This window comes from Schistocerca piceifrons, chromosome 1 (genome assembly GCF_021461385.2).
Source record: "Schistocerca piceifrons isolate TAMUIC-IGC-003096 chromosome 1, iqSchPice1.1, whole genome shotgun sequence".
Lineage (NCBI taxonomy): Eukaryota > Metazoa > Arthropoda > Insecta > Orthoptera > Acrididae > Schistocerca > Schistocerca piceifrons.
In genome coordinates, this window is record NC_060138.1 from 421539862 (window position 1) to 421564961 (window position 25100).

General features: G+C 42.4%; 1 protein-coding gene across 1 annotated transcript in view; it reads left to right on the plus strand.

The window, feature by feature from the left end:
- Positions 1-21264, plus strand: part of LOC124789745 (decorin-like) — a 35752-nt gene extending 14488 nt beyond the window's left edge. Inside the window, exons 3-4 of the mRNA XM_047257202.1 lie at positions 17954-18114; positions 18249-21264. Of these exons, the coding sequence (XP_047113158.1) occupies positions 17954-18114; positions 18249-18828 (741 nt within the window). The 3' untranslated portion in view covers positions 18829-21264. The remainder of the gene's footprint in view (positions 1-17953; positions 18115-18248) is intronic.
- Positions 21265-25100: the final 3836 nt, after the last annotated feature.

The window sequence follows — 25100 nt, forward strand, 5'->3', positions numbered from 1 at the left end:
TACTGGTACTCAAAGAAAATTGGCATCTTGAAAATCATACTGAAAAACTTAATACGAGGTGGCGGCCTAGTTCATTGTGAATCCGGTCATATGAATATGCACTTAAAGCCAAATTATGCATTTTAGTATGGTTTACAAATTTCCGATGTTCTTGGAGTATCCTCTGATGTCCTGTTTCTTTTATGATATAATGTCTCTTAATGTTATTTATGTACAAAAAAATGTAAATCTTCACTCGAGGATGAATTAGCAGGCAAATTTGATCAGAAGTATTGAATAAAATGTTTTCTTTCAAATATATTGACAACCATAGCAGAATTTTACATATCTACCTTCCATGAAACACAATATTTTTTGATCACAACATGTTTTAACACTTGTCTGGTACCTCCTCTAGGCTTAATGTTATTTCTTAATTTAATTTAATTCTGCCATTCTTTGGCAAATTATAGACTATCAGTATACTGTGTTTTTATCATTTTAACTCCCCACAAGGCTTTATATTTACTCCTGGATTAGAATATAAACTGTCAATTATACAGTATCTTGGCTTCAGAAATAACCTTGTTAATTTTTTATACAGTTTGAAAAAGTAATGAAAGTGTTATAGTTCTTTGTTCTGGCATATACAAACCTGACTGGAAATGCTATATAAAATTATTTCAGTGTTAAAATCGCCACATAGGAAAATATTAGGGTACTTTGAGCTTTAGTGTTTAGTTTTGAAATGAATATTATGCCAAGGACTAATTTCTTATTTTGCATTTCTTATTTGGATAGGATATGATAAAGCCATTGCCCTAAGTACAATAACTCTGTACATATCTGAGAACAACATGCCTCAGGACTGCACGTGGTCCAAACAGAAATGCGACAAAAGGCATATGAGCAGAGCAAACATCAAGCCCAGGCTTCCCATGGCATTGTAGGCCGGGCACATGTGGTAACGCTTGATTTCTGGCAAATCCTCAAATAAACCTAACGTGTCACTGGAAAATATTCCTGATAGTAGTGTGAGAAGTGTTACTTCCAAAGTACATAAATTTACTTTTACACGAGATGATTTATGTTAAATGTCAGAATGTTCAATGAATTTCTTAAATGGCAGAGCTTTTGACTCTTATTCAAAACTTAACACTTTAAGCACCAACCACTTAGAAAAATTTCAGGTTCTGCCATTGTTTGAAATTTTACTGGCACATTTGTGTTTGATATCTCTTAAAGGGTAACACAGGCAGAAAAAGACTAATATTATATATGAAAGCTTAGCTTCTCTTGTAGATGTACTCTGTGTATTGATTTAACCATTAACTTTCCCTATTTATGTAATCACACAACTTAATGAGAGATGTTGCTATTGGCCGACAACATCACATGTCCTTTAGTCTGAATATCTGCTGTTATTGGCTCGTGAGATCATGTGATGTGAGCTATGATTGGCTGGCAAAACTGCATCACAATGTTGATTCCTATGCTTTGGAAGTTAACGTATTTATACTTTCATAATACAGCTTTTTATTTGCTGGGTTTTGTTTCCTAACGTACCGGGAATTTATACCCCATGTATAAAACCTCTACCATTCAAACGATTGTTAAGGTTTACAGTTCCAGGAGAACACACATTGTCACTTAATGCAGAAAATCTGTATTTTCACATGGGACAAAGCGTATTTTTAACTAGGATTTTTTTTTACTTGTCCAGGTGTACACCTGTGTTGCATGTGCAGCAACAATATGAGCAACAGTTGGCTCTACAGTGACACGGCAAACTTCTATAAATTGGTTACTTCAAGGACAGCTCTGAGCCAGATGCCCTGTAGCATATATTCCACTGACCCCAGCCACCGCCATTTGCAACTTCACTGGTGGGCAGGGTGGAGGTCTGATGTGTTTTCTGGTAAAAGCTGGTTCTGCCTCAGTGCTAGTGATGGTCATGTGCTAGTTAGAAAAAGACTAGTTGAGAACCTGCAACCAACTTGTCTGTGTGCTAGACACACTGGACCTACACCTACAGTTATGGTCTGGGGTGCAATTTCGTATGACAGCAGGAGCACTCTAGTGGTTTTTATCGCACTCATCCTGACTGAAAATTTGTATGTCAGTCTTGTGATTTGACCTACTGGGCTGCCATTCACGAACAGCATTCCAGGTGGTGTTTTCCAACAGTATACCTCTTGCCCACATACCACTGTTGTAACCCAAAATGCTCTACAGGTTGTCAACATGTTGCGTTGGCTAGCTTGATCACCAGATCTGTCTCCGATGGAGCTCATACGGGACATCATCAGATGACAACTCCAGATTCATCCAAAAACATCATTAACCATTCCTGTATTGACCAAAATAAGTGCGACGGACATGGAACTCCATCCCACAAACTGACATCCAGCACCTGCACAACACAATGCATGCACATTTGCATGCTTGCATTCAACATTCTGCTGGTTACGCCAGTTATTAGTGTACCAGCATTTCACATTTTCAATGGCTTACCTGGTGCTTACATTAACATGTGATCTTGCCGTATAAACCCTTTAACTGCTCTGGACGTGTTAACGCACGCACCTTTGTACCTGTCCCTGTGTGGTCTGAACGTGTTTATGTGCACCACCAGTCCTTCTACCTGGTACTCTGAACATGTCTATGCATAAACACGTTCAGAGTGCCATGTAGGACTGGTGGTGCGCGTAAACACATTTAGAGCACACAGGGACAGGTACAAAGGCGCGCGCGTTAACAGGTCCAGAGCAGTTAAAGTGTTAATCACATAAATATGTTACCTAGACAAATGTATTCTCAAAATTTCACTACTCTACATTATTTATGTTTCACTGTTGTGCTTTTTCTCTGTGAGTGTATGTTCACAAGCCATTAAAGGGTACTAATGGGTCCTTAAAAAGTTTTAAATGATGTCGTCATGGCACACTTCTAGTTGAAACTGCCATGTAATAGAAGACCTCGGATGACCATGCTGTTGCCATTGAATTGCATGACATTCTTAACTTTTGTACAGTTGTGGTTACAAGCACCAATATAATGGAGCTGGATCCCACAGATTTACATGAAAAATCAAAAAGTATGGATGTTACGGAAGTGCAGAACTATACAAGGAGAGTCAATGGCACATTGTAAAAACTGCGATGTTTATTCTAACCTTCAGCACTTCATAACTACCTGAACATATTCTTGCAGACTATATTCTCCTTTAGGCTGAAAAAGTCTGGGATACCACTTGGAAGTACAACATCCTTCACCATCATCATGAGATCGACTACATGGAGGTCTGCTGCTTCTTATCCAGTACTTCCTTGAAGACAGATGCTTTTGATATCACTTTGGTGGTACCTTGTCTAACCTCGGTATCCAGAAGAATATGGTCCCATAAGACAGTATAGTCAGTCCCACACTGCAGTTGCTATCAGTGACATCTCCTCTGCAGTCGGGAACTCTGTTGCTTGGTCTTTGTGGACAACTTCATGAACTTCTCTGCAGCTGGCCATCAAGAGGCTTGCACTAATAAAACTGGTTTTAGGTTCTCACAAGAGAAGACTACTTGTTTCAGTTTTAATTGTGCTTGTTGAAATTTTAACCAACCAGAGCTCATGATGGGGGTAATATTTTAAATTTTAAGGACAATGCGCTTTTTGGGCCTAGTATTTGACATGAAATTTAACCTGGAAACATCTGCAAACAAAGGGCAGTAAATCACTGAATATTTTGAAATTCCTCAGTAGAATAGTGTAGGGAGCTGACAGGTCTGGTCTCCTGCAGTTTTATAGGGCAGATCACAGTCATATTATGGCAGTGTGGTTTATGGATCAGCATTTACCTCCTGCCTCAAGATGTTAGACATTGTCCATCATAAGGGCATTTGGACATCAACTGCTGGTCTGCCAGCACAGTTCAGTCTCTGTGTGCAGAGGTTGGTGAACAACCACCCCAGATTTGGCAGTCCCTTCTTCTGCCTCGACAGCCCCTGAAAATCCTAGCATTACCTCAGTTATTAGCATTTTGTGCAGTGGTCCACTCCAGCTTTGAGCATCTGTTCAGGAATTGGTCGTATGCTACGGAGTCATTCAGGTAACATGCCACTGACTCACTTACACATCTGGATATATTAGGACTCTGAATATACAGCCAGGGTTGGAACAAACTTTTGCCTTGATGTCTTCAGAAGTCCAAAGTGTCTTTAAGCTTGATGTAGAACAAGGAAACTTGTACTCCAGATTATGTTATTTTAAGCTTTATGCAATACAAGGTAACTTTCACTGCATATCATGAGTTCTTCAGTTTCAAATATGCTTAATGGTTTTATCGTGGTGTGTATGGATGGTTGCCAGCAAGGGAATGCACTCAGTTTGAGCTGTTTTCCCTTGTAGGGTTTTCCAAGTACATCCTCCAGAACACTTGGAAAATTATGAAGCAGAATTATATGACATATGGCACTGGAGTGGATTCAAAGGCTTCACAATACAAAGCTTCTTGACTGTTCTCACTCATTTTGTGGGCTGCAAGCACTACAGAAGCAGAATTATATGACATTATGTTGGCACTGGAGTGGATTCAAAGGATTTACAATACAAAGCTTCTTGACTGTTCTGACTCATTTTGTGGGCTGCAAGCAGTACACTCCATCTGTCCAGTAGACCTGTTGATTGAGATCATTCATGATGAACATCACCTTATGGCAGACAAAACACTTGTGGCACCGATGAGGTCGACACCAGCATCGATAAAAGTTCCTCTTTGGACGCTGAGCATCGTCTTTGGACTCTGAGCATTGTCTTTGGGCTGTTCCACCATGTTCAGTTCTTTGTGAGCCTTGCATGTGTTTAGGTGAATAAATGAACTACTGCTAAATGGGCGTTGTTTGGTGTAACCAACCCGAACTTCTCCCTCACTGGTGACCCCGAGTTGCAACATCATCTGTTTTCGCCGTTTTACTGTGTCCGCGACCTCCGCGTTGGTTATTTTCATGTGTATTACATCGACACAGCATTCAAACAATGACTTCGGCCCAGCGCCTAACGTCGGATTTTGTGATCAACATGCATCATGTTGCGGGCGATGTACACCCGCCAGGACTGCAACACAATGCCTCTCGCTTGATGATTCCACCGATTTTGCCGGACGTTTTCGAACTTGCAACAATAAGTGAGGTTAGGAGTGTGCATGACTCTGGCTATCAAACGCCTTTGTTCCCGCCACATGTGCCCTCCCTCATCGACTGTGCAATTACCTCTTATGGATCTCCGTGCAGTGCGGGACCAATGCTGATTTCTGCAAATGCTTCGTCGCACAACCTACTACCGCCAGGACAACGATTTGGCATGCCGAAATCCATGCAGTACCACGGAGATACCTGCCACATGTCCAGAACTGCTTCGTCCACAGGTCAACCTCCTCAGCATCTGACCATGCCCGCGCCTGCCTCGGTTCAGCATCACCACATGCCTTCCTACTTCAATACCTCGTACTGCAACAGGAACAATTACTTGTTATCTGTGCCTGACCCCCACCTCCGTCCCACCGCTACACCTCAGTGTTTTGTGCCATGACATTTACCTTATCCGCACACCGTTTTGAATGGAGTGACTATGAACAGTTACCATTCAAACACCCCGTCCCATGTTTGACGTAATTTCCCACACTGGGCTTCTGGAGAGCCTGCACCTCTGCAGCCTCCCTGCAACACATGTGGCCCTGGCTCTGGTCATACGTCGAGCTTTCTGGGGACTAACACGCGTTCTCAAACTTTGAACTTTTTCTCACCTGTCGCCCCCGTGCCGTCTCCAGTCGAGCTTCCGCTACCGTTCTCGGCACATCTTAGTGCCTCATCTGCATTGGTCTTCTGCCACGCGTCAATCCAAACACACTTGCAACACGTTGAGCTTCCGCAACCGCAATCAACACATTATGGTGTCTCACCCGCGTCAGCCTTCCGCATCGCGACGGATCGTGCTCAACCACAACGTGTCACCTTCACGTTACCACCCGAACAGCCTTTGTTGCCACATCCCCTGGAGGCTCACTCTCCTGGAATACTACTGCAACAACAGCTCGATTCAGGCAGTGCCACGACGAACTCAACTCAACCTGTTCTTCCGAACATTCTACAACACTTACCAACGCTGCTGCCGTTTAATCCCAACAGAGCTACAACCTGGTTCAAAATTGTGGACAAAGTGTTTGACCATTACAAACTCGACGAGTCAACCAGGTTTCAGTGCCTCATCACCCACCTGCACGACCAGGAGGACTTGATTGCTGACCTGCTCGACGCCCCGAACCCATCTACCTGGTACACTCTAGCCAAAAAGACAGTTCTGTGTCGGCTTGCATGCTCAACTGAGGCAGCAATACAGCAAGTGCTCCACGCCGAGCAACTAGGCAACAACAAACCTTCCCAGCTCTGGAGACGGCTACGTGCCCTGGTCAGTGCCGATCTATTCTCTGACACAGCTCTCCTCGCCATCTGGTCAGATAAACTATCTCCTCACATCTGCTTTGCTCTGGCTCAAAGGTCTCCTGAACCTGTCGAGCAAAGAATGACAATTGCTGACAAGCTACACGATGCATCACTGCTCTATTTTGCCAGCCACTGCCTACTTGACAAGTCTCAGGTTCAGGCTCATCGCCGGACGCGACCGGGGCCGTACTGTGCCGACCGTTCCGCTCACTCCGGGAAGCAGTAAACAAGCAACTGGGACGTCACCAGCTCTGCCCACAGTCATTCCCCCTCCTGCAACCGAACCTGCTGCGGCCACCGAACCTCGGCCACCGCCAATGACAACGAACTTTCCGCAGGAAATGCAACTGCACTACCCGTACTGTTACTTCCACACACGGTTTGGTGAGGCGGCACGGAACTGCAGACCACCCTGCTACTTCCCACATGCCAATCACAGGTAGGTCCAGGTGCCGCCTACTGAGCACAACATGACAGGCACCCTCCCCCACGCCCAGTGCTCCATTCCGTCTGGTAACGACCGGATAATTCCGGACAACTTCTTTACATTAAAGACATTTCGTTGGGATACCTTTTCCCGAGTGGCTCCGAACACCATGACCACACCTCACCTGTCCCGCCTGCCATACATTGTAAACAAACCGCCTCCCACGCTGCCGACAACATTTCTGTCTTCACCAACGGCATGGTTCACAAGCTTCGCTTCAAGTCAGGTCCCTCGATCTCCAGTAAACCACGTCGACTTTGTCCCGAGCCCCTCTCCGACCTTAAAAATCAGATTTATGAACTACTAAGCTCCGGCATCATTGAACCCTCTGCCAATAGCTGGTCTATGCCCATACATATGACACCCAAGAAAGACGGGTTCTGGCGCATGTGCGGAGACTACCGTCGACTAAACGCACGAACAATTATGGACACCTACCCCATACCCAACATTGCCGACTTTACTAGTTCTCTCGCAGGTGAGACCACGTTCTCTATCATTGATTGCAAAGGGGCCTACCACCAGATCCCCATGGCACCTGAAGACATCGAGAAGACAGCAATCACCACCCCGATCGGGGTATTTCAGTTTCGATTCATGCCCTTCGGTCTGAAAAACGCAACCAGACCTGGCAACGCTTCATCAACGAAGTGCTATTCGGCCTAAAATTCTGCTTTGCATATCTTTATGACATTCTTGTTTTCAGCTCCTCCGTCGAGGACAACATTCGACATGTGCAAACTGTTATGAACACACTGACGGCAGGAGGCATCAAGACCAACCAGGACAAATTGCAGCTACATCAACCCGCTGTCACTTTTCTTGGTTTTCGGGTCTCTGCCGACGGAATTTCACCACCCCCTGAGAAAGTACAAACAATAATAAACCTACCCAGACCTTCGTCATTCAAAGAGCTCTGGTGCTTCCTGGGGACGGTTAATTATTATCGTCGACATCTACCTCGGGCTGCGGATATTAAGGCTCCACTGACGGATGCCTTAGCAGGCACCAATACTTCTGGATCTCGGCCCACTCCATGGATCCCTGCTATGACTGACTCTTTCACTGCCCTCAAAAATCTTCTTGCCGAGGCCTGCACCATCGTGCATCCTCATCCCAATGTGCAGCTTTTCATCACCACAGATGAGAGCGATACTACCATCGGCACTGTCCTTAGCCAGACAATCGACAGCCAAACTTTGCCTCTGCAGTTCTTCTCGCGCAAGCTCACTAATGCACAACGGAAATATTCCACGTTTGACAGGGAGTTGCTCGCGGTCTACGAAGCAATCAAGTGTTTTAAGACTGACGTTGAGGGACGTCCATTGTGTGTTTTAATGGTCCACAAACCCCTGGCTGCGGTCATTACAAACCCACCAGCTGACCCGCCTCCTCGCCGCTTCATATACATGGACTTCATACCTCAGTTCACCACCGAAGTCAGACACGTAAAGGGTGCTGACAATATAGTTGCTGATTTCCTTTCATAAGTCGACACCATCCATTCCCTGTTAGACCTCTTTGAACTGCCTAACCTCCAACCCACCGATGAGGAAACACAAAACCTGATTTCAGACTCTACTTCTTCACTACAGTTCGTCCACACCACCCTCCCTGGCATTTGTGGTGAGATCTGGTGCGACGACAGTACGGGCACGTTACGACCCCTCATCCCAACCATGCTCCAACGAGCTGTCTTCAACCCATTGCATAATTTAGCCCACCCTGGTGTTTGTGCGTCCGCCCGCCTCGTAGCGGAGCGCTTTGTGTGGAGAAATGTCAACAAGGACTACCAGCAATTGGCACGCTCCTGCGTCGTTTGCCAATGCTGCAAAGTACACAAGCACACTTCACCCCCCCTCGGCTCCTTTTCGATCCCTCCTGGGCGTTTTCCAGCATATTCATATTGACACTGTCGGCCCTCTCTCCCCCTCTAACAGCTTTCGTTATTTTCTCTCGTCTATCCACCAAACAACTCGCTGGGTCAAGGCTGTCCCCCTCCACAATATTATGGCAGAAACTGTTTATCGAACTTTTGTCAAGTCATGGTTATCACGTTTCGGATGTCCAGCTATCATCACGACTGACCAGGGCAGACAATTTGAGTCGGCCCTATTCAATGGGATTTGTAACATTTGCGGCATATGGCGCATCCGTACCACATCATATCACCCGCAAAGTAAAGGGCTAGTCGAGCACTTGCACCGCACTCTCAAGGCAGCTCTTCGATGCCACGACTCTCTATGGACGGAGGCTCTTCCCCTTGTGCTACTTGGCATTCGTACGATCCATAAGGAAGATCTCAGTGGCACAATAGCAGAGTTCGTATACGATCAGAAAATTGTTCTCCCTGGTGAACTCGTGAGCCCTTCCGCTTCTCTCCCTCAGTCTGACTTACCTTCCTTCATTGACCGCATCAGACGCCACTTCATCAACCTCCATATCCCTATGCCTGCCAGCCATTCTTGCCCTAAGGTTCACATCCCAAAATCTCTGGACAATTGTGAGTACGTCATACTCTGAGATGACACTGTCCATGCTCCCCTCCAACCTCCATATACCGGCCCGTACTGAGTTCTCTGGCGCTCAGCCAACGCCTATGACATCCAGATGAAAGATTCAGCTGTTACAGTCTCTCTCAACAGATTTAAGCCTGCTCATGTGGAGCCTTCTACTCCCCTTCAGGCCACGAACACGCCACTCACTGTCATGGCTCACGATGCTCCGACCACTCCCTCCACGTCGGACTTACACACTCAATTGAGTGACTTCCAGCTCCAATCGTCGAGCTCTCCTCCGACCTTGCCCTCTACTCCGGTCTCACACACTCCGTCGAGTGACCACATGCTCCCCACGTCAAGCTTACCTACGATCACGCCCTCGCCGGCAGGCCCTTTGCCGGTCCCTTCGACTTCTCCACCGTCGCCTGCCTCGCCCTGTCTAGGTTTCTCACGCCCCCCCCCCATCTTGAACCCCCTCCCCGAAGACACTGTCAAGCTGACCATGGTCCGGCTTCCGCTGATCACCCCCCCCCCCCCCTTGGCCTCTCAATAGTATTCCGTACTGCAGGGGGGGCTATGTAGCGCCGATGAGGTCGACACCAGCATCGATATGCGTTTGTCTTTGGATGCTGAGCATCGTCTTTGGACTCTGAGCGTTGTCTTTGGGCTGTTCCGCCACGTTCAGTTCTTTGTGGGCCTTGCATGTGTTTAGATGAATAAATGAACTACTGCTAAATGGGTGTTGTTTGGTGTAACCAACCAGAACTTCTCCTTCACACTGAGTCAAGGAGGTGGCCATTTTCTGAGTATCTGGACATGTCGGGGTAGAAGGAACTGCCAAGCCAAATGTGTGTAGGGGGATGGTGTTGTGCATCAAAGTGCCATTTCCTTGTACAGTGCCATCTCAATGACTGACAGAAGAATCATGCATCAGTGGGAAACTGAATAGCTGGAAGTGGTGAACAACAAACTGCAGTTGCTCAAATCAACTGTGTAGACATGGCGGACTTCGTGCTATCCACAACGATGGAAGGAAGTGCTGCTCACCAGATTGCACATAGGGGATTGCCCACTAACACCTGGGTTCCTCCTGCAGCAGGAGGACCCACCACTCTGTAAAGATTGTGGTGTGCCACTTTTGGTTCAGTATGTTTTGGCTATGTGAATTTTATATACAGACATAAGGGCAATCCTCAGTTAGACTGGACATCTGCCACCATCCCCACTGACACCGGTACCAGTGTAGCACAGGTTTTGAAATTTTGTGAACTGTTGGACCTCATCACAAAAGTGCTGAGGAGGGGGAGGTGAGCATGCCGTGAATGGACAGCTTAGCCAGGCAGCTTGGCATTTTTATTTATCGATTTTCAGTGTCGTAGTTTAGTGCACCATTATGGCAGTTTATTTTATAATTGATAGGTGACCTTTCATGCATTATAAGCAACATTTCCTGTGGGAACGACCTTTGCACCTCCCCAAGCAAATCACATATTGACATTTCATAAGGTGCTGATGATCAAACTTTTGAACACCTCACATCCAACAACTTCATCTTATGACTTTCCTACACCACATTTTTTTTGTTTTTTACCCTCTTTAAGATTTCAAACTGAATGGTTTTCTCCCGCATTTTCAATATACCCAGAATGGTGGGGCTGATGATCACAGGTTGCTCCCATAAAACCTTTCCCAACGTGGGGTTTCCCAGTACTAGCCCTTTTTTCTGCTTCTTTAAGCCAAGTCATAGTTTTTCAGGGTTATACGCCCTGGAACAACTATGTAGGATAAGCCTGGGAATTTTTTAGAATTCTGGGAATATTTCATTGTTTTAATTTTCAGTTAAATTTTTGTAATTTTGGCTGGTAAGAACTGATACTCTAAAAAAGAATTTTACTTTAGCCAGCTACTGCAGAATAATACTGCAACAATAAAACAAATGAGAGAAACTTAAGTTGCAAGAAAAATGCTCCATTTTCAACAACGAAACACAGTGCTCACACAAACGTCTGCCTACAGCAAAATGGGTCAAAGGCTTTAGTAAAAAGACTATGCAATACTTCATAACAACAAAGTACTTTCATTTGGGTGTGACGTCACAACTGTTTAATTTCTGATAGTTCACGATATTGCAAATGGTGGTTTGAAAAGCAGTACTTCGAATGTAAATTTCCTTTTACGCAAGATGAATTATGTTACCTATGACATGTGTGATGAATTTCTTAAATCACACTGTCATAACACTTTGAGGAGCAGCCACTTAGCATAATTTTGCGCCCAGAAAACCACACATTCATGACATTATTTAAAATTTAACTAGCACATTTGTGTGCTGAGTGATGACTACCTTCATAGTGTTCATTATGAGTGATGGTAAGCAATCACACCAAGTGCTACACAAATAGGCAAGAGGAATAGTGTTCCGTGTGTACCAACACTTTAAGAGACAATCTTCCGCTGAATCCACGCCGGCACAAGGTGCGGGTCGCGTCCTTACCAAATGCCAGGAGCAGACAGCTGAAGCCTGTGGTGTTGGTTTGAGGTCCCTTCAGAGAATATCCAGCGAAGATAACACGTTTATCAAAGCCTGCAGCTCAGCTGTTCTCAAACCACCGGGGGGCAACACTATCCAAAAAAAGAAGTGGGTGAGTTAAACGATTTCATGAAAAACGTTTTGCGGCACATAGTGTTCAGCACGTATGCTGAAAGCGAGTATCCAACAGCAGAGAAACTAGTTTCTCGTATGAAAGAAGCTGAAAATTTTAACGGAAGCAAATGGACCATTTTGAGGATACTGAAAGACATGGGGTTCACGTGTCAGAAAACGAACGATGGTAGGAAATCATTAATGGAACGAAGCGATATTGTAGCTGCAAGGACTCTGTTTTTGAGAACAATGCAGGAGATGAGAGAAGCTGGCATATCTCGAATTTATTACTTAGATGAAACTTTCATTAATCAGAACAAGGACTATGTGCTGGAAAATGAGCGACGAGTATGGTGGATTAAAAGTTCCTCTTGGTAAGGGTAACGAATTATAGTGCTTCATGTCGGATCAGCAGATACTGGCTATATTCCCCAGGGTAAGCTGATTTTTAAGGTGTCAAAAGCTAAGAATTCTGAAGATTGCCACTCTGAAATGACGTACAGCGTCTTCAAAAGGTGGTTTACACAACAATTATTGCCACATATTACTGCGTCTTTAGTTATAGTCATGGACAATGCGAGCATCCACTCAATGCAAGTGAAGAAAGCTCCAAATACGAAGTCCAAAAAGGCAGACATTATTGCATGGCTGTTATCTAACGGAATACCGTACTTCATAGCCCGTCGCATACCAGAACGGAACTGCTGGTTCTTTTCAATCAACACAAGTCTGCATACAGAGTTTATGAGATAGACGAATCGTTAGATTACCGCCATATCATTGCCATTACAACCCAGCGGATCTGGTATGGTCTCAGGTGAAAACATATATTGCGGAAAAGAACAATACATTCAAAATTGCAGATGTTAAAAGACTTACACATGAGCCAATAGACAGCATCTCTACATCTGCATGGGCAGCTTGCGTAAGACACGCGGGAAAACTGCAAGATGAAGGTTACAACAGCGAACTTTGCAGGAACAAGTTTATGGAAACTTTGCCGGGACAAGTTTATGGAAACATTCATCATAAATCTTGCCGAGTCTGATTCATCTACGTAGGACAGCGAAGACTATGGTGTGGATTTCATGTTGTGAAGTAAAGTACCAGTTACTGCTGCTTATGACCTTATTTGTGTGACTATGCCAGCAGCTGTAGGCAGTAGCTGCCATCTTTGACCTTGTAACAGTGCCAGTTTCATCATAAAACATTTCGTTCAGTTAAGTACACATACTATAAAGCCATAGCAGATTGCACAACGAAAGAAAATTAGTTTTTAGTAACACATTAAACGATCTGTTTCTGATATCTTTACGGTCACAAATTTTTAAAACTTGAAACTGCCTTAAATGTATTCGATCACTGTGGGTGCCTAATGGAAGCAATGCAAAAATTCATTTGATTAACCAAACAAATTGTTGTCGCTCAAAAGACGGAACATTAAACATTGTTAGTATTTAAAGAAAGAATGAAGCTAATCATGATTACTGGCAAAATAGTGTGTGTATCATCGTGAGATTGAAGCTCTTCCGCCTGTGTTTGCTTTACAAATAAACTGGTCTTTTGGAAGGGATCCGCCTTGAGCAAAACACGATTGTTTCTTTTTGTGCTATCACCCAGAGACGTTTCGTTGAGGTTTCAGCATCATCGCTGGGGTTTCATTTGCTTTCTGTTATACAATAGGAAAAATATTCGTTATTTCTTACGTATATATACCGTAAATTAGAGTTTTTAAGAAAGTTTTTACAAACCTGAAAACAGCTTAAAGTTTTGCATATATATCTTGTTACCACATACAGTGGTTTTCCTGGTGTTTTATGTTTTTCTTTAGAGCTGTTTTACTTTCAGAGTCTGTCGTCTTCAGCCATTTAGAACTTAAAATATATGTAGAGAAATTATTTATCTCGATATTTTATACGATTGGGAATGTTGTGATTGAGTTCAACATCCTTATTTATGTCAATGAAATGGATTATAACAACAATATGTTAAAGTCTGCTGATGACACCACCCTTTTTCCCAAAGGAAGAACTGCTGCAGAATCGCTTCAAGAAACATATGAACTCTTCCAAAACATTAAAGAATGGTTCATCAAAAATGAAATGAAAATGAATGAAGAAAAAACACAACATCTGATATGCACCCTTAACAACATCGGATGCCATGATAATATGGGGGCTGTCAAACTGTTGGGCTTCATGATAGACAGGAAACTAACAATGAACGAACACACAGTGTACGTGTGCTCCAAGCTCTCCCGTGTGATATACCTTCTGAGGAGGTTAAAAGGTGTATTGAGTGACCAATATCTCGTAACAGTATATTATGCCCTATTCCATAGCCACATCAATTATGGCCTACTGTTATGGAGACATTCTGCAGGTTGTAAGGATGTGCTAAGTCTATAGAAAAAAAGCTCTCAGAATAATCACATCAAGCAAAAGAGAGGAACACTGCAAGCCTATATTCAAGCAGTTAGGAATTATGACAGTCTTCAGCCAGTATGTGTTTTTATGTCTCATCAGCGTGAAAGAAAACCAGATTAGAGATTAGATTAGATTAATACTAGTTCCATGGATCATGAATACGATATTTCGTAATGATGTGGAACGAGTCAAATTTTCCAATACATGACATAATTAAGTTAATTTAACATCATAATAAGTTAATATAACAACATTTTTGTTTTTTTTAATTTTTTATAATTTTTTTGTTTGGTTTTTTTGTTCTTTTTTTCTTAATTTATATCTAAAAATTCCTCTGTGGAGTAGAAGGAGTTGTCATTCAGAAATTCTTTTAATTTCTTCTTAAATACTTGTTGGTTATCTGTCAGACTTTTGATACTATTTGGTAAGTGACCAAAGACTTTAGTGGCAGTATAATTCACCCCTTTCTGTGCCAAAGTTAGATTTAATCTTGAATAGTGAAGATCATCCTTTCTCCTAGTATTGTAGTTATGCACACTGCTATTACTTTTGAATTGGGTTTGGTTGTTAATAACAAATTTCATAAGAGAGTATATATACTGAGAAGCTACTGTGAATATCCCTAGATCCTTAAATAAATGTCTGCAGGAAGATCTTGGGTGGACTCCAGCTATTATTCTGATTACACGCTTTTGTGCAATAAATACTTTATTTCTCAATGATGAATTACCCCAAAATATGATGCCATTATGCAAGCAATGAGCGAAAATAGGTGTAGTAAGCTAATTTACTAAGATGTTTATCACCAAAATTTGCAATGACCCTTATTGCATAAGTAGCTGAACTCAAACGTTTCAGCAGATCATCAATGTGTTTCTTCCAGTTTAATCTCTCATCAGTGGACACACCTAAAAATTTTGAATATTCTACCTTAGCTATATGCTTCTGATTAAGGTCTATATTTATTAATGGCGTCATACCATTTACTGCACGAAACTGTATGTACTGTGTCTTATCAAAATTCAGTGAGAGTCCGTTTACAAGGAACCACGTAGTAATTTTCTGAAAGACATTATTGACAATTTCATCAGTTAATTCTTGTTTGTCAGGTGTGATTACTATACTTGTATCATCAGCAAAGAGAACTAACTTTGCCTCTTCATGAATATAGTGGCCGAGCAGTTCTAGGTGCTCAGTCCACAACCGCGCGACTGCTACGGTCGCAGGTTCGAATCCTGCCTCGGGCATGGATGTGTGTGATGTCCTTAGGTTAGTTAGGTTTAAGTAGTTCTAAGTTCTAGGGGACTGATGACCAAAGCTGTTAAGTCCCATAATGCTCAGAGCCATTTTCTTCATGAATATAGAATGACAAGTCATTAAGATATATTAAGAACAACAAAGGGCCCAAGACCGACCCTTGTGGAACCCCATTCTTGATAGTTCCCGAGTTTGAGGAATGTGCTGATGTTCAGCATGAGGCAAAATATACACAATCACAATACCCATAAAAAGAGGACCATCAAAATACCCAGGTGTCGACTGACGGGAACGCAAGACAGCTTTCCAGTGGTTGCCCTAAAGATGTTCAACTCACTGCCTTAAGAAGTGCAGTCCGTGCCACTAGGAACATTCAGAAGGAGAGTAGCACAGGACCTGAAAGAACGCCCATTGTACTCCATTGGTGAATTCTTCAATAGTGACCAAAGTGAATGGACAAACAAATATTGTTTCTATTAAGTATAAATGTCTTAATTTTGTGAATATTTTTTTAAATGTATATATCTAATTAATCTTGATGCAGTCTGTCCAGTCATGGCTGGTAAACGACACAGATCTAGTAATAAAGTAATAATAATCAATTCTATGTGGAAGGTTGTGTATGCAGGCGCATAAGGATTCTCGTTACCTAGAATGCAGTTATTAAAGTTCACTGCGGAACGATTTTTATGCCAGCACGCCATCAGCTCTCAGTGCGTGAACTGACGGAAGGAAATTGGCAGGGTCGCAACGTGTCTCTCTCTCTCTCTCTCTCTCTCTCTCTCTCTCTCTCTCTCTTACGCGCAGAACGCACGACGCACACATCTTTGTAGCTGCTCTCCATTCTAGAATGACATTGCTATTGGCTGACTACATCACATGTCCTATGCTCTGAATATCAGCGGTCACTGGCTGGTAAGATCACGTGACATGAGCTGTAATTCATAATTCATTGACAACAGTGCATCGCCATCTCAATTTCAGTGCTTTGGAAACTGTACGAGCTGTGTTTGATGGAATTCGTATTTATACTTTCATAATACGAAAAATGCAGTGTACATGCTGCTGCGCATCAAAGATCTTCTCAAAATGCTTTCTATCCCCCCTAGGTTTCGATTCATAAAGTACCAGGAGTTCTGCACCAGTGTATAAAAACTTTACCATTCATGCGATTGAGTTGCGAGGAAAACCATACTATCACTTGACACGGTAAAATTGTCTTTCCATCCAGGAAAACGTGCATTTTTGACCAGGAAATCTAGAAGAAACTGGAATTTTTTTCCTTGCCCGCCCCGCAACTCCAGATCAAACGGTGTTCCATACACATATCTGTTCCTATTCACTTTATCATTTCACCAACTCACATAACAAAACAAAACAAAAAATAGTGTGCTATGAAAATAATATCAGTGAACTGGACTCTGTAAGCTCATACCTGAGTGTAACAGTAGCATGGACATGAAATTGGTTGATCACATAGGATCAGTTGTGGGTAAAGCAAGTAGCACACTTCAGTTTATTGACAAAATACTAGGGAAATGCAATCAGTCTACAAAAGAGATTGCTGATACATCACTTGTGTGAACCATCCTATAATATTGCTCAAGTGTGTGGGACCTGTGCCATATGTGACAAGCAGGGGATATTGAATGTATACAAAGAAGGGCAACACAAATGGTCACAAATTTGTCTGATTTACAGGAGAGTGTCACACAGAGATGATGAAAGAACTGTAATGGCAGACTCTTGAAGATAGTCCCGAGAAAATCTACTAACAAAGTTTCAGGAACCAGCTTTAAATGATGATGACTCTAAGAACATATTACAACTCCCCCTACATGTTGCTCCTATCAAGGACAAGATTAGATTAATTACAACATGAACAGAGGCATTTAAACATTCTTTCTTCCTACACTCCATACGTGAATGGAATGGAAAAAGTCCTAATAAGTGATAAAAGTCGGATGTATCTTCTGGCAGCACCTCAAAGTGGTTCGCAGAGTATAGATGTAAATTTAGATCACCATATATTATTTCAATGAGAAGAGTCATTTCAACTGGCCTTAGTGTGTTTTGGCTGCCATTTTCCAACCCCATAATTTTAATCTTTGCTATATAGTAAAAATGATTTTAATACAATGGTACTAATTAATCACTTTATTTTTCAAGGTTCTTGACTTGAGTCATTGTGACATAGAGAGCATTGCAGTGAATGCTCTTTCTAATATGGAAAATCTCCAGATTTTAAGTTTGAAGAATAATCAGCTCTCTGTTCTGAATGAGAATGTATTCCACCAGCTACATAATTTGGAATTAGTTGACATTTCAGGGTAAGAAAATGCACTCTCTCTCTCTCTCTCTCTCTCTCTCTCTCTCTCTGTGTGTGTGTGTGTGTGTGTGTGTGTGTGTGTGTGTGTGTGTGTGTTTTTGTGTGTATGCTGACATGAGTCCTTGTTTGTTTCAGAAATCCGCTGAGATGTAATGAAGAGACAAATAGTCTTCAACAGTGGTTTACAATGCAAATGATAAAGCATACAGCAGTTTGCAGAAGTGATGAGAAGCAAAAGATACTTCACACTAAAGATAAATTTCAGAAAATTGTGTCAGCTGTGGAAGACACAACTGATGATGCATTCGAAGACCTTAGGAACTTTTGGGCTATTGAACATAATGAGGGTGTTGTTGATTCTAATAAAATTTGTGAATGTGAAAATTCCACCAGAAAGAAAAGCAATTTTCTCAATATTCAGGTCTTTGAGGAAATACCATCATTTTGGGCCTTCCTTATTGGTTTACAAATCGGAATTGTAATTTCAATAACGGTAATACTGCTGAGAAAAATTAAATGTCGCCAATGTAGGTTAATGCAGAGCAGTATCACATCCCAACACCGATTATCACAGACTTCAGCACTTGAACCTATGCAGGAAGAGTCAACTTGCTTGTGGGATAATAGTGGATTGGAAACTCCCCCACCTCCATACAGAGATGTTGTTTTTTATAATGTTGCTGATAGAGCCACTTGCAATAATGGTAGTACATGAAAGATTGTCTACAGGTAACAGTACAAAATGAAAATTTCAGCTACAGCAACTGTAGATAAAATGACCATACATGCAGTAGGGTGTAAATATTACTGCTCCATAAGTTAATAGGTTGAATCAAGAAAGTTGTTTGTCCCCATCACTAATAAGAAATTTTTCTTCATGAGAAGAACTGCTTGTTGGAACATTCTCAGTTCATGTCCAGATATTACTCAAAGCTCTATCATAACATTACCATTCAGTTGGTGAACTGACACAAAAAGTCAGGGAAACTCGACAAAGACAGAGATTGCAATAAAAGTAACCTGCTGGGGTACAGTGTAGCTGTTGTTTAATCTCTAGAGCATCTACAGTCCGCTCTGTGAATTTCAGTTATTCAGAAAACTGTATAGGGGAGAGATTACTTTCACATTTTCTTAGGTTGTACCATTATTTTTCCCTTTTACTCACAATTTTGTTCCTATGGTAAGCCTTTGGAAGAAGTCCTTGTGTCACAAAAAGTCATCCCCTGGACTTGTTGATAATTTTAAAATTATAAAAGCTAGCAAGAATCACAAACGGTTTAAGACTGAAGGGATCAACTTTGTCTATGATATAGGTGTTTACTGTATACTCAGAAATGGGCAAATAATAAAGTTGCAAACACAAATTTGGATCACCTACATAATCATATACAATGCTTAATGGATAGCAAAGTTTAATATGAAAGAATCTGAAGAAATGTCTCTTATGAGCAGCTAACTACTATTCTATAAAAGAATTTTTATTCAAACATCTGGTTTATATAATGAAAAATAATTAAATACTTAACACAAAAAACTGATTTTATAACTAAATTTATGTGAGCTCGACTGTAAATAACTAGCAGTCTGCTACTGTTGACTAAAATTTATTTTACTGCCTAATACATTCCACATCACTGCAATACACAGTGCTGGTGAAACATAGAATGCATAATTAACTTGTTGCTATTTGTCCACCTCTCGTTGATCACTAACAGAAGGGTATGCACAAAGCAGAGAAGTATTCTGTTTGGTAGACAAAGAGCTTACTGTGCTATAGGGCTTACTTAGTGCAGCTGACATTGGCATTGCCCAAACTCCAAATACTGGTCACACAGTCTGCCAGCTTCTATGGATTCAGTGCTTGGCAGCCTACCAAACAAGAAAGTTGGACAAAATGGTAACTAATTGCATCCTTTGTTAATCACTAGGTCTTCTCAGACTAGAAAAGTAATCCATTCAGACAAAAAGAATATTACTGCCTGATAATTTATTGGCACTGGACACAGTTATTGCTATTACCTAACCAACAGCAACTTGACATATACCCAAAAGGAGAGCACATGCTCCACCTGTCCACCCATTTTAATTTTGTCACCTCACTCAGATCATCATTTTGTTTTATTTTTATTTACTCCATCAGAACAGTTACATCATTTCACTCTAATTTATTTCTATGTATAAATTATCAACCAGATTTACTACCTTCTTTCATACAATACTTTATTAGCCCGATTAAGAGTTTGAAGCTCATCTGCTACTGCGTATTACTTCCTCCTCCTGGTTTCCTCCTCATGCAGCAGCATCTGTAACTTTTCCATTTAATGTGTCAACATTTAACTCTCTAGTTCCTAAATAAGATGCTCCCTATTTAATATAATACTTCTGAAGAATATTACAATTTTTAGTTGGTTGGTTGATTTGGCGGAGGGGACCAAACAGCAAGGTAATCGGTCCCATAAGCTTAGGGAAAGATGGGGAAGGAAGACGGCTATGCTCTCTCAAAGAAACCATCCCAACATTTGCCTGAAGCGATTTAGGGAAATCATGGGAAACCTAAATTAGGATGGCCAGACAAAGGTATGAACATTGTCCTCTTGGATGTGAGTCCAGTGTGCTAACCACTGTGCCATCTCGCACTTTTATGTCTCAGATGTCTATGAAATGGCATCTGTCAGATAGTTATTTGCTTGTAAATGGATTCAACCTTGGTAAAATTCGTTTGTGGAAATGCATAGAGTTTCTCAGCCTGCAGTAGTGTCTTTGTGTACTGCCAGACTTTGAAGAATCATCTTTTAGCCTCCACTGTTACATTACAGGTTTTGAAATCAGGCTAGTTTATTCTTGATTCAAAAAGCTTAGGGACACATTACTTCAACTGGGGGCTGGATACTGAAAAGACATACAAACATCACCAACACACACATACTCTTAGTTGTTAGTAAGCATTAAATGTAAGACTGGTGAGGTTTTGCTATTTTGATGTATGTACTTACTCTCATGCTGTCACACTTCAAATTGACTCCCAAGAACATCATTACATATTGATGTAATATTTAATTAGTTTCCCATGTTATTTTTTGTAAAAAGAAAATGATAATTAACATTTTGTTATCAGAGAAAGGCATTATATGACTTGAGTACATAATGTGTAATAAAATATTTTAGTCTGTAATTCATAAATTATTATCTGTATTGAGTAAGATCTTTCTCTTGTTAGTACCTGGGAAATAAAGCCATTAATGACTATCAGCTTCCATCTCCAAAGTCTTGTTTAGTTGGTACTAAATAAGAAGCAAGTAAGAAGCTGCAGTATGACAATGTAATGAAGAGGAAGGCAGTCAGCATTTTACTCAAGGGATACGATATTTCCAACACCTTGCAGCTCCAAAGTCGATTTTAATCAGTACTAAAGAAGAAACACATAAAAAGAAGGTGCAGTATGATTACATATGGAAGAGGAAGGTAGTCAGCATCTTACTCAGGGACGCAATAGTTAACTGATGGAAAACTTATTCTTCCTTTCTTTTCTGTAGCTTTTATTGGTAATTAAAACTGTGACTTTATTCTCATTCTGAATCTCACTCACTACATATTTACACATTATAAATTCAAATGCATTTCTGACCATGGAAGGAAGAAAGGCAAGTTTTTAACCTCCCATCAGTGAAAAGGTTTATGCAAAGTAATAAGTAAGGAGAAGGTCACAGAACATATGCTGTCCATGGGTGTTTGTTTTTGTATGTTCAGACATTAAATGGGAGGTGTGAAATACGAAAAAGCAACCCCTCTGGGCGGGGCCTTTTACATAGCTTGACTTTTAAGGAACAACCACATCCAAGAATGAAAACAAAAGACAAAATTCTTTTGTGACAAATGAAATATATTGTAATCCTGGATATCATGGTGAGATGTATGTAGTATGAAAAGTCATGTTCTGCTCTAATTCACAAGTCACCCCAATGGTCTGTACACCCAGTCACGGCCATATATATTTGTAAAAGGAAAGCAGTGGACATGCCTTTTCGTGATATAAGTTATCTTCTTTTGATCCAATAACAGCTGCAGAACATTAAGAAATCAAGTCTTAACTTGGCTGTACATGGGATTCCAGAGCCACTGATTAGCAGGCCCTCTACTTTACAAAAATCAAGTATGGCACAGGATTTGGAGGGAAAAAAATGTAAATATGTCAGATATTATGTCAGGTGACAGAGCTCACTAAGTACACTGCTGGCCATTGAAATTGCTACACCAAGAAGAAATGCAGATGATAAATGGGTATTCATTAGACAAATATATTATACTAGAACTGAAATGTGATTACATTTTCACACAATTTGGGTGCATAGATCTTGAGAAATCAGTACTCAGAACAACCACCTCTGGCCATAATAAGGGCCTTGATATGCCTGGGCATTGAGTCAAACAGAGCTTGGATGGTGTGTACAGGTACAGCTGCCCATGCAGCTTCAACATGATACCACAGCTCATCAAGAGTAGGGACTAGCGTATTGTGACGAGCCAGTTGCTCGGCCACCATTGACCAGACGTTTTCAATTGGTGAGAGATCTGGAGAATGTGCTGGCCCGAGCAGCAGTCGAACATTTTATGAATCCAGAAAGGCTCGTACAGGACCTGCAACATGCAGTCGTGCATTATCCTGCTGAAATGTAGGGCTTCGCAGGGATTGAATGAAGGGTAGAGCCACGGGTCGTAACACATCTGAAATGTAACATCCACTGTTCAAAGTGCCGCCAATGCGAACAAGAGGTGACCGAGATGTGTAACCAATGGCACCCCATACCATCACGCCAGGTGATACGCCAGTATGGCAATGACGAATGCACGCTTCCAATGTGCATTCACCACAATGTCACCAAACACGGATGCGAGCATCATGATGCTGTAAACATAACCTGCATTCATCTGAAAAAATGACGTTTTGCCATTAGTGCACCCAGGTTCATCGTTGAGTACACCATCGCAGGCGCTCCTGCCTGTGATGCAGCGTCAAGGGTAACTGTAGCCGTGGTCTCCGAGCTGATAGTCCATGCTGCTGCAAACGTTGACGAACTGTTTGTGCAGATGGTTGTTGCCTTGCAAACATCCCCATCTGTTGACTCAGGGATCGAGACGCAGCTGCACGATCCATTACAGCCGTGCGGATAAGATCCCTGTCATCTCAACTGCTAGTGATACGAGGCCATTGGGATCCAGCACGTCGTTCCGTATTACCCTCCTGAACCCACCGATTCAATAATCTGCTAACAGTCATTGGATCTCGACCAACGCGAGCAGCAATGTCGCGATATGATAAACCGCAATTGCGATAAGCTACAATCCGACCTTTATCAAAGTCAGAAACGTGATGGTACGCATTTCTTCTCCTTACACGAGGCATCACAACAACGTTTCACCAGGCAACGCCGGTCAACTGCTATTTGTATATGAGAAACTTTCCTCACGTCAGCACGTTGTAGGTGTCCCCACTGGCGCTAACTTTGTGTGAATGCTCTGAAAAGCTAATCATTTGCATATCACAGCATGTTCTTCCTGACGGTTAAATTTCGCATCTGTAGCATGTCATCTTCATGGTGTAGCAATTTTAATGGCCAGTAGTGTGTTCTGACTCAACGTCAACTACAAGGAGCGACCCAGCAGCTACGTAAAATCCTAACTCAACAAGAAAAAACTCTTCATTTGACTCCCAGTGTACAGGACACGGAGCATTGGAGAAAAACAAAGAAAATAAAGAACTATAAATTTACAAAATCTTAAATTCAATGAGTGATAAGGCATTTCTACGAGCCACAAGGGTTAAACAAAAACTACAAGTGAACGGATGTAAGACTAAGTAATGAACCATTCTGAAGAAAGCGAAAGGAGATATCGGAACAATTCATGAAATCTGAAGACAAACCGTACTTGTTATGCATCAAGTAAACAACACCGACAAGTAAATAAAATAATGTTTTAAGTACGACAGGGTAATATACTCCTGGAAATTGAAATAAGAGCACCGTGAATTCATTGTCCCAGGATGGGGAAACTTTATTGACACATTCCTGGGGTCAGATACATCACATGATCACACTGACAGAACCACAGGCACATAGACACAGGCAACAGAGCATGCACAATGTCGGCACTAGTACAGTGTATATCCACCTTTCGCAGCAATGCAGGCTGCTATTCTCCCATGGAGACGATCGTAGAGATGCTGGATGTAGTCCTGTGGAACGGCTTGCCATGCCATTTCCACCTGGCGCCTCAGTTGGACCAGCGTTCGTGCTGGACGTGCAGACCGCATGAGACGACGCTTCATCCAGTCCCAAACATGCTCAATGGGGGACAGATCCGGAGATCTTGCTGGCCAGGGTAGTTGACTTACACCTTCTAGAGCACGTTGGGTGGCACGGGATACATGCGGACGTGCATTGTCCTGTTGGAACAGCAAGTTCCCTTGCCGGTCTAGGAATGGTAGAACGATGGGTTCGATGACGGTTTGGATGTACCGTGCACTATTCAGTGTCCCCTCGACGATCACTAGTGGTGTACGGCCAGTGTAGGAGATCGCTCCCCACACCATGATGCCGGGTGTTGGCCCTGTGTGCCTCGGTCGTATGCAGTCCTGATTGTGGCGCTCACCTGCACGGCGCCAAACACGCATACGACCATCATTGGCACCAAGGCAGAAGCGACTCTCATCGCTGAAGACGACACGTCTCCATTCGTCCCTCCATTCACGCCTGTCGCGACACCACTGGAGGCGGGCTGCACAATGTTGGGGCGTGAGCGGTAGACGGCCTAACGGTGTGCGGGACCGTAGCCCAGCTTCATGGAGACGGTTGCGAATGGTCCTCGCCGATACCCCAGGAGCAACAGTGTCCCTAATTTGCTGGGAAGTGGCGGTGCGGTCCCCTACGGTACTGCGTAGGATCCTACGGTCTTGGCGTGCATCCGTGCGTCGCTGCGGTCCGGTCCCAG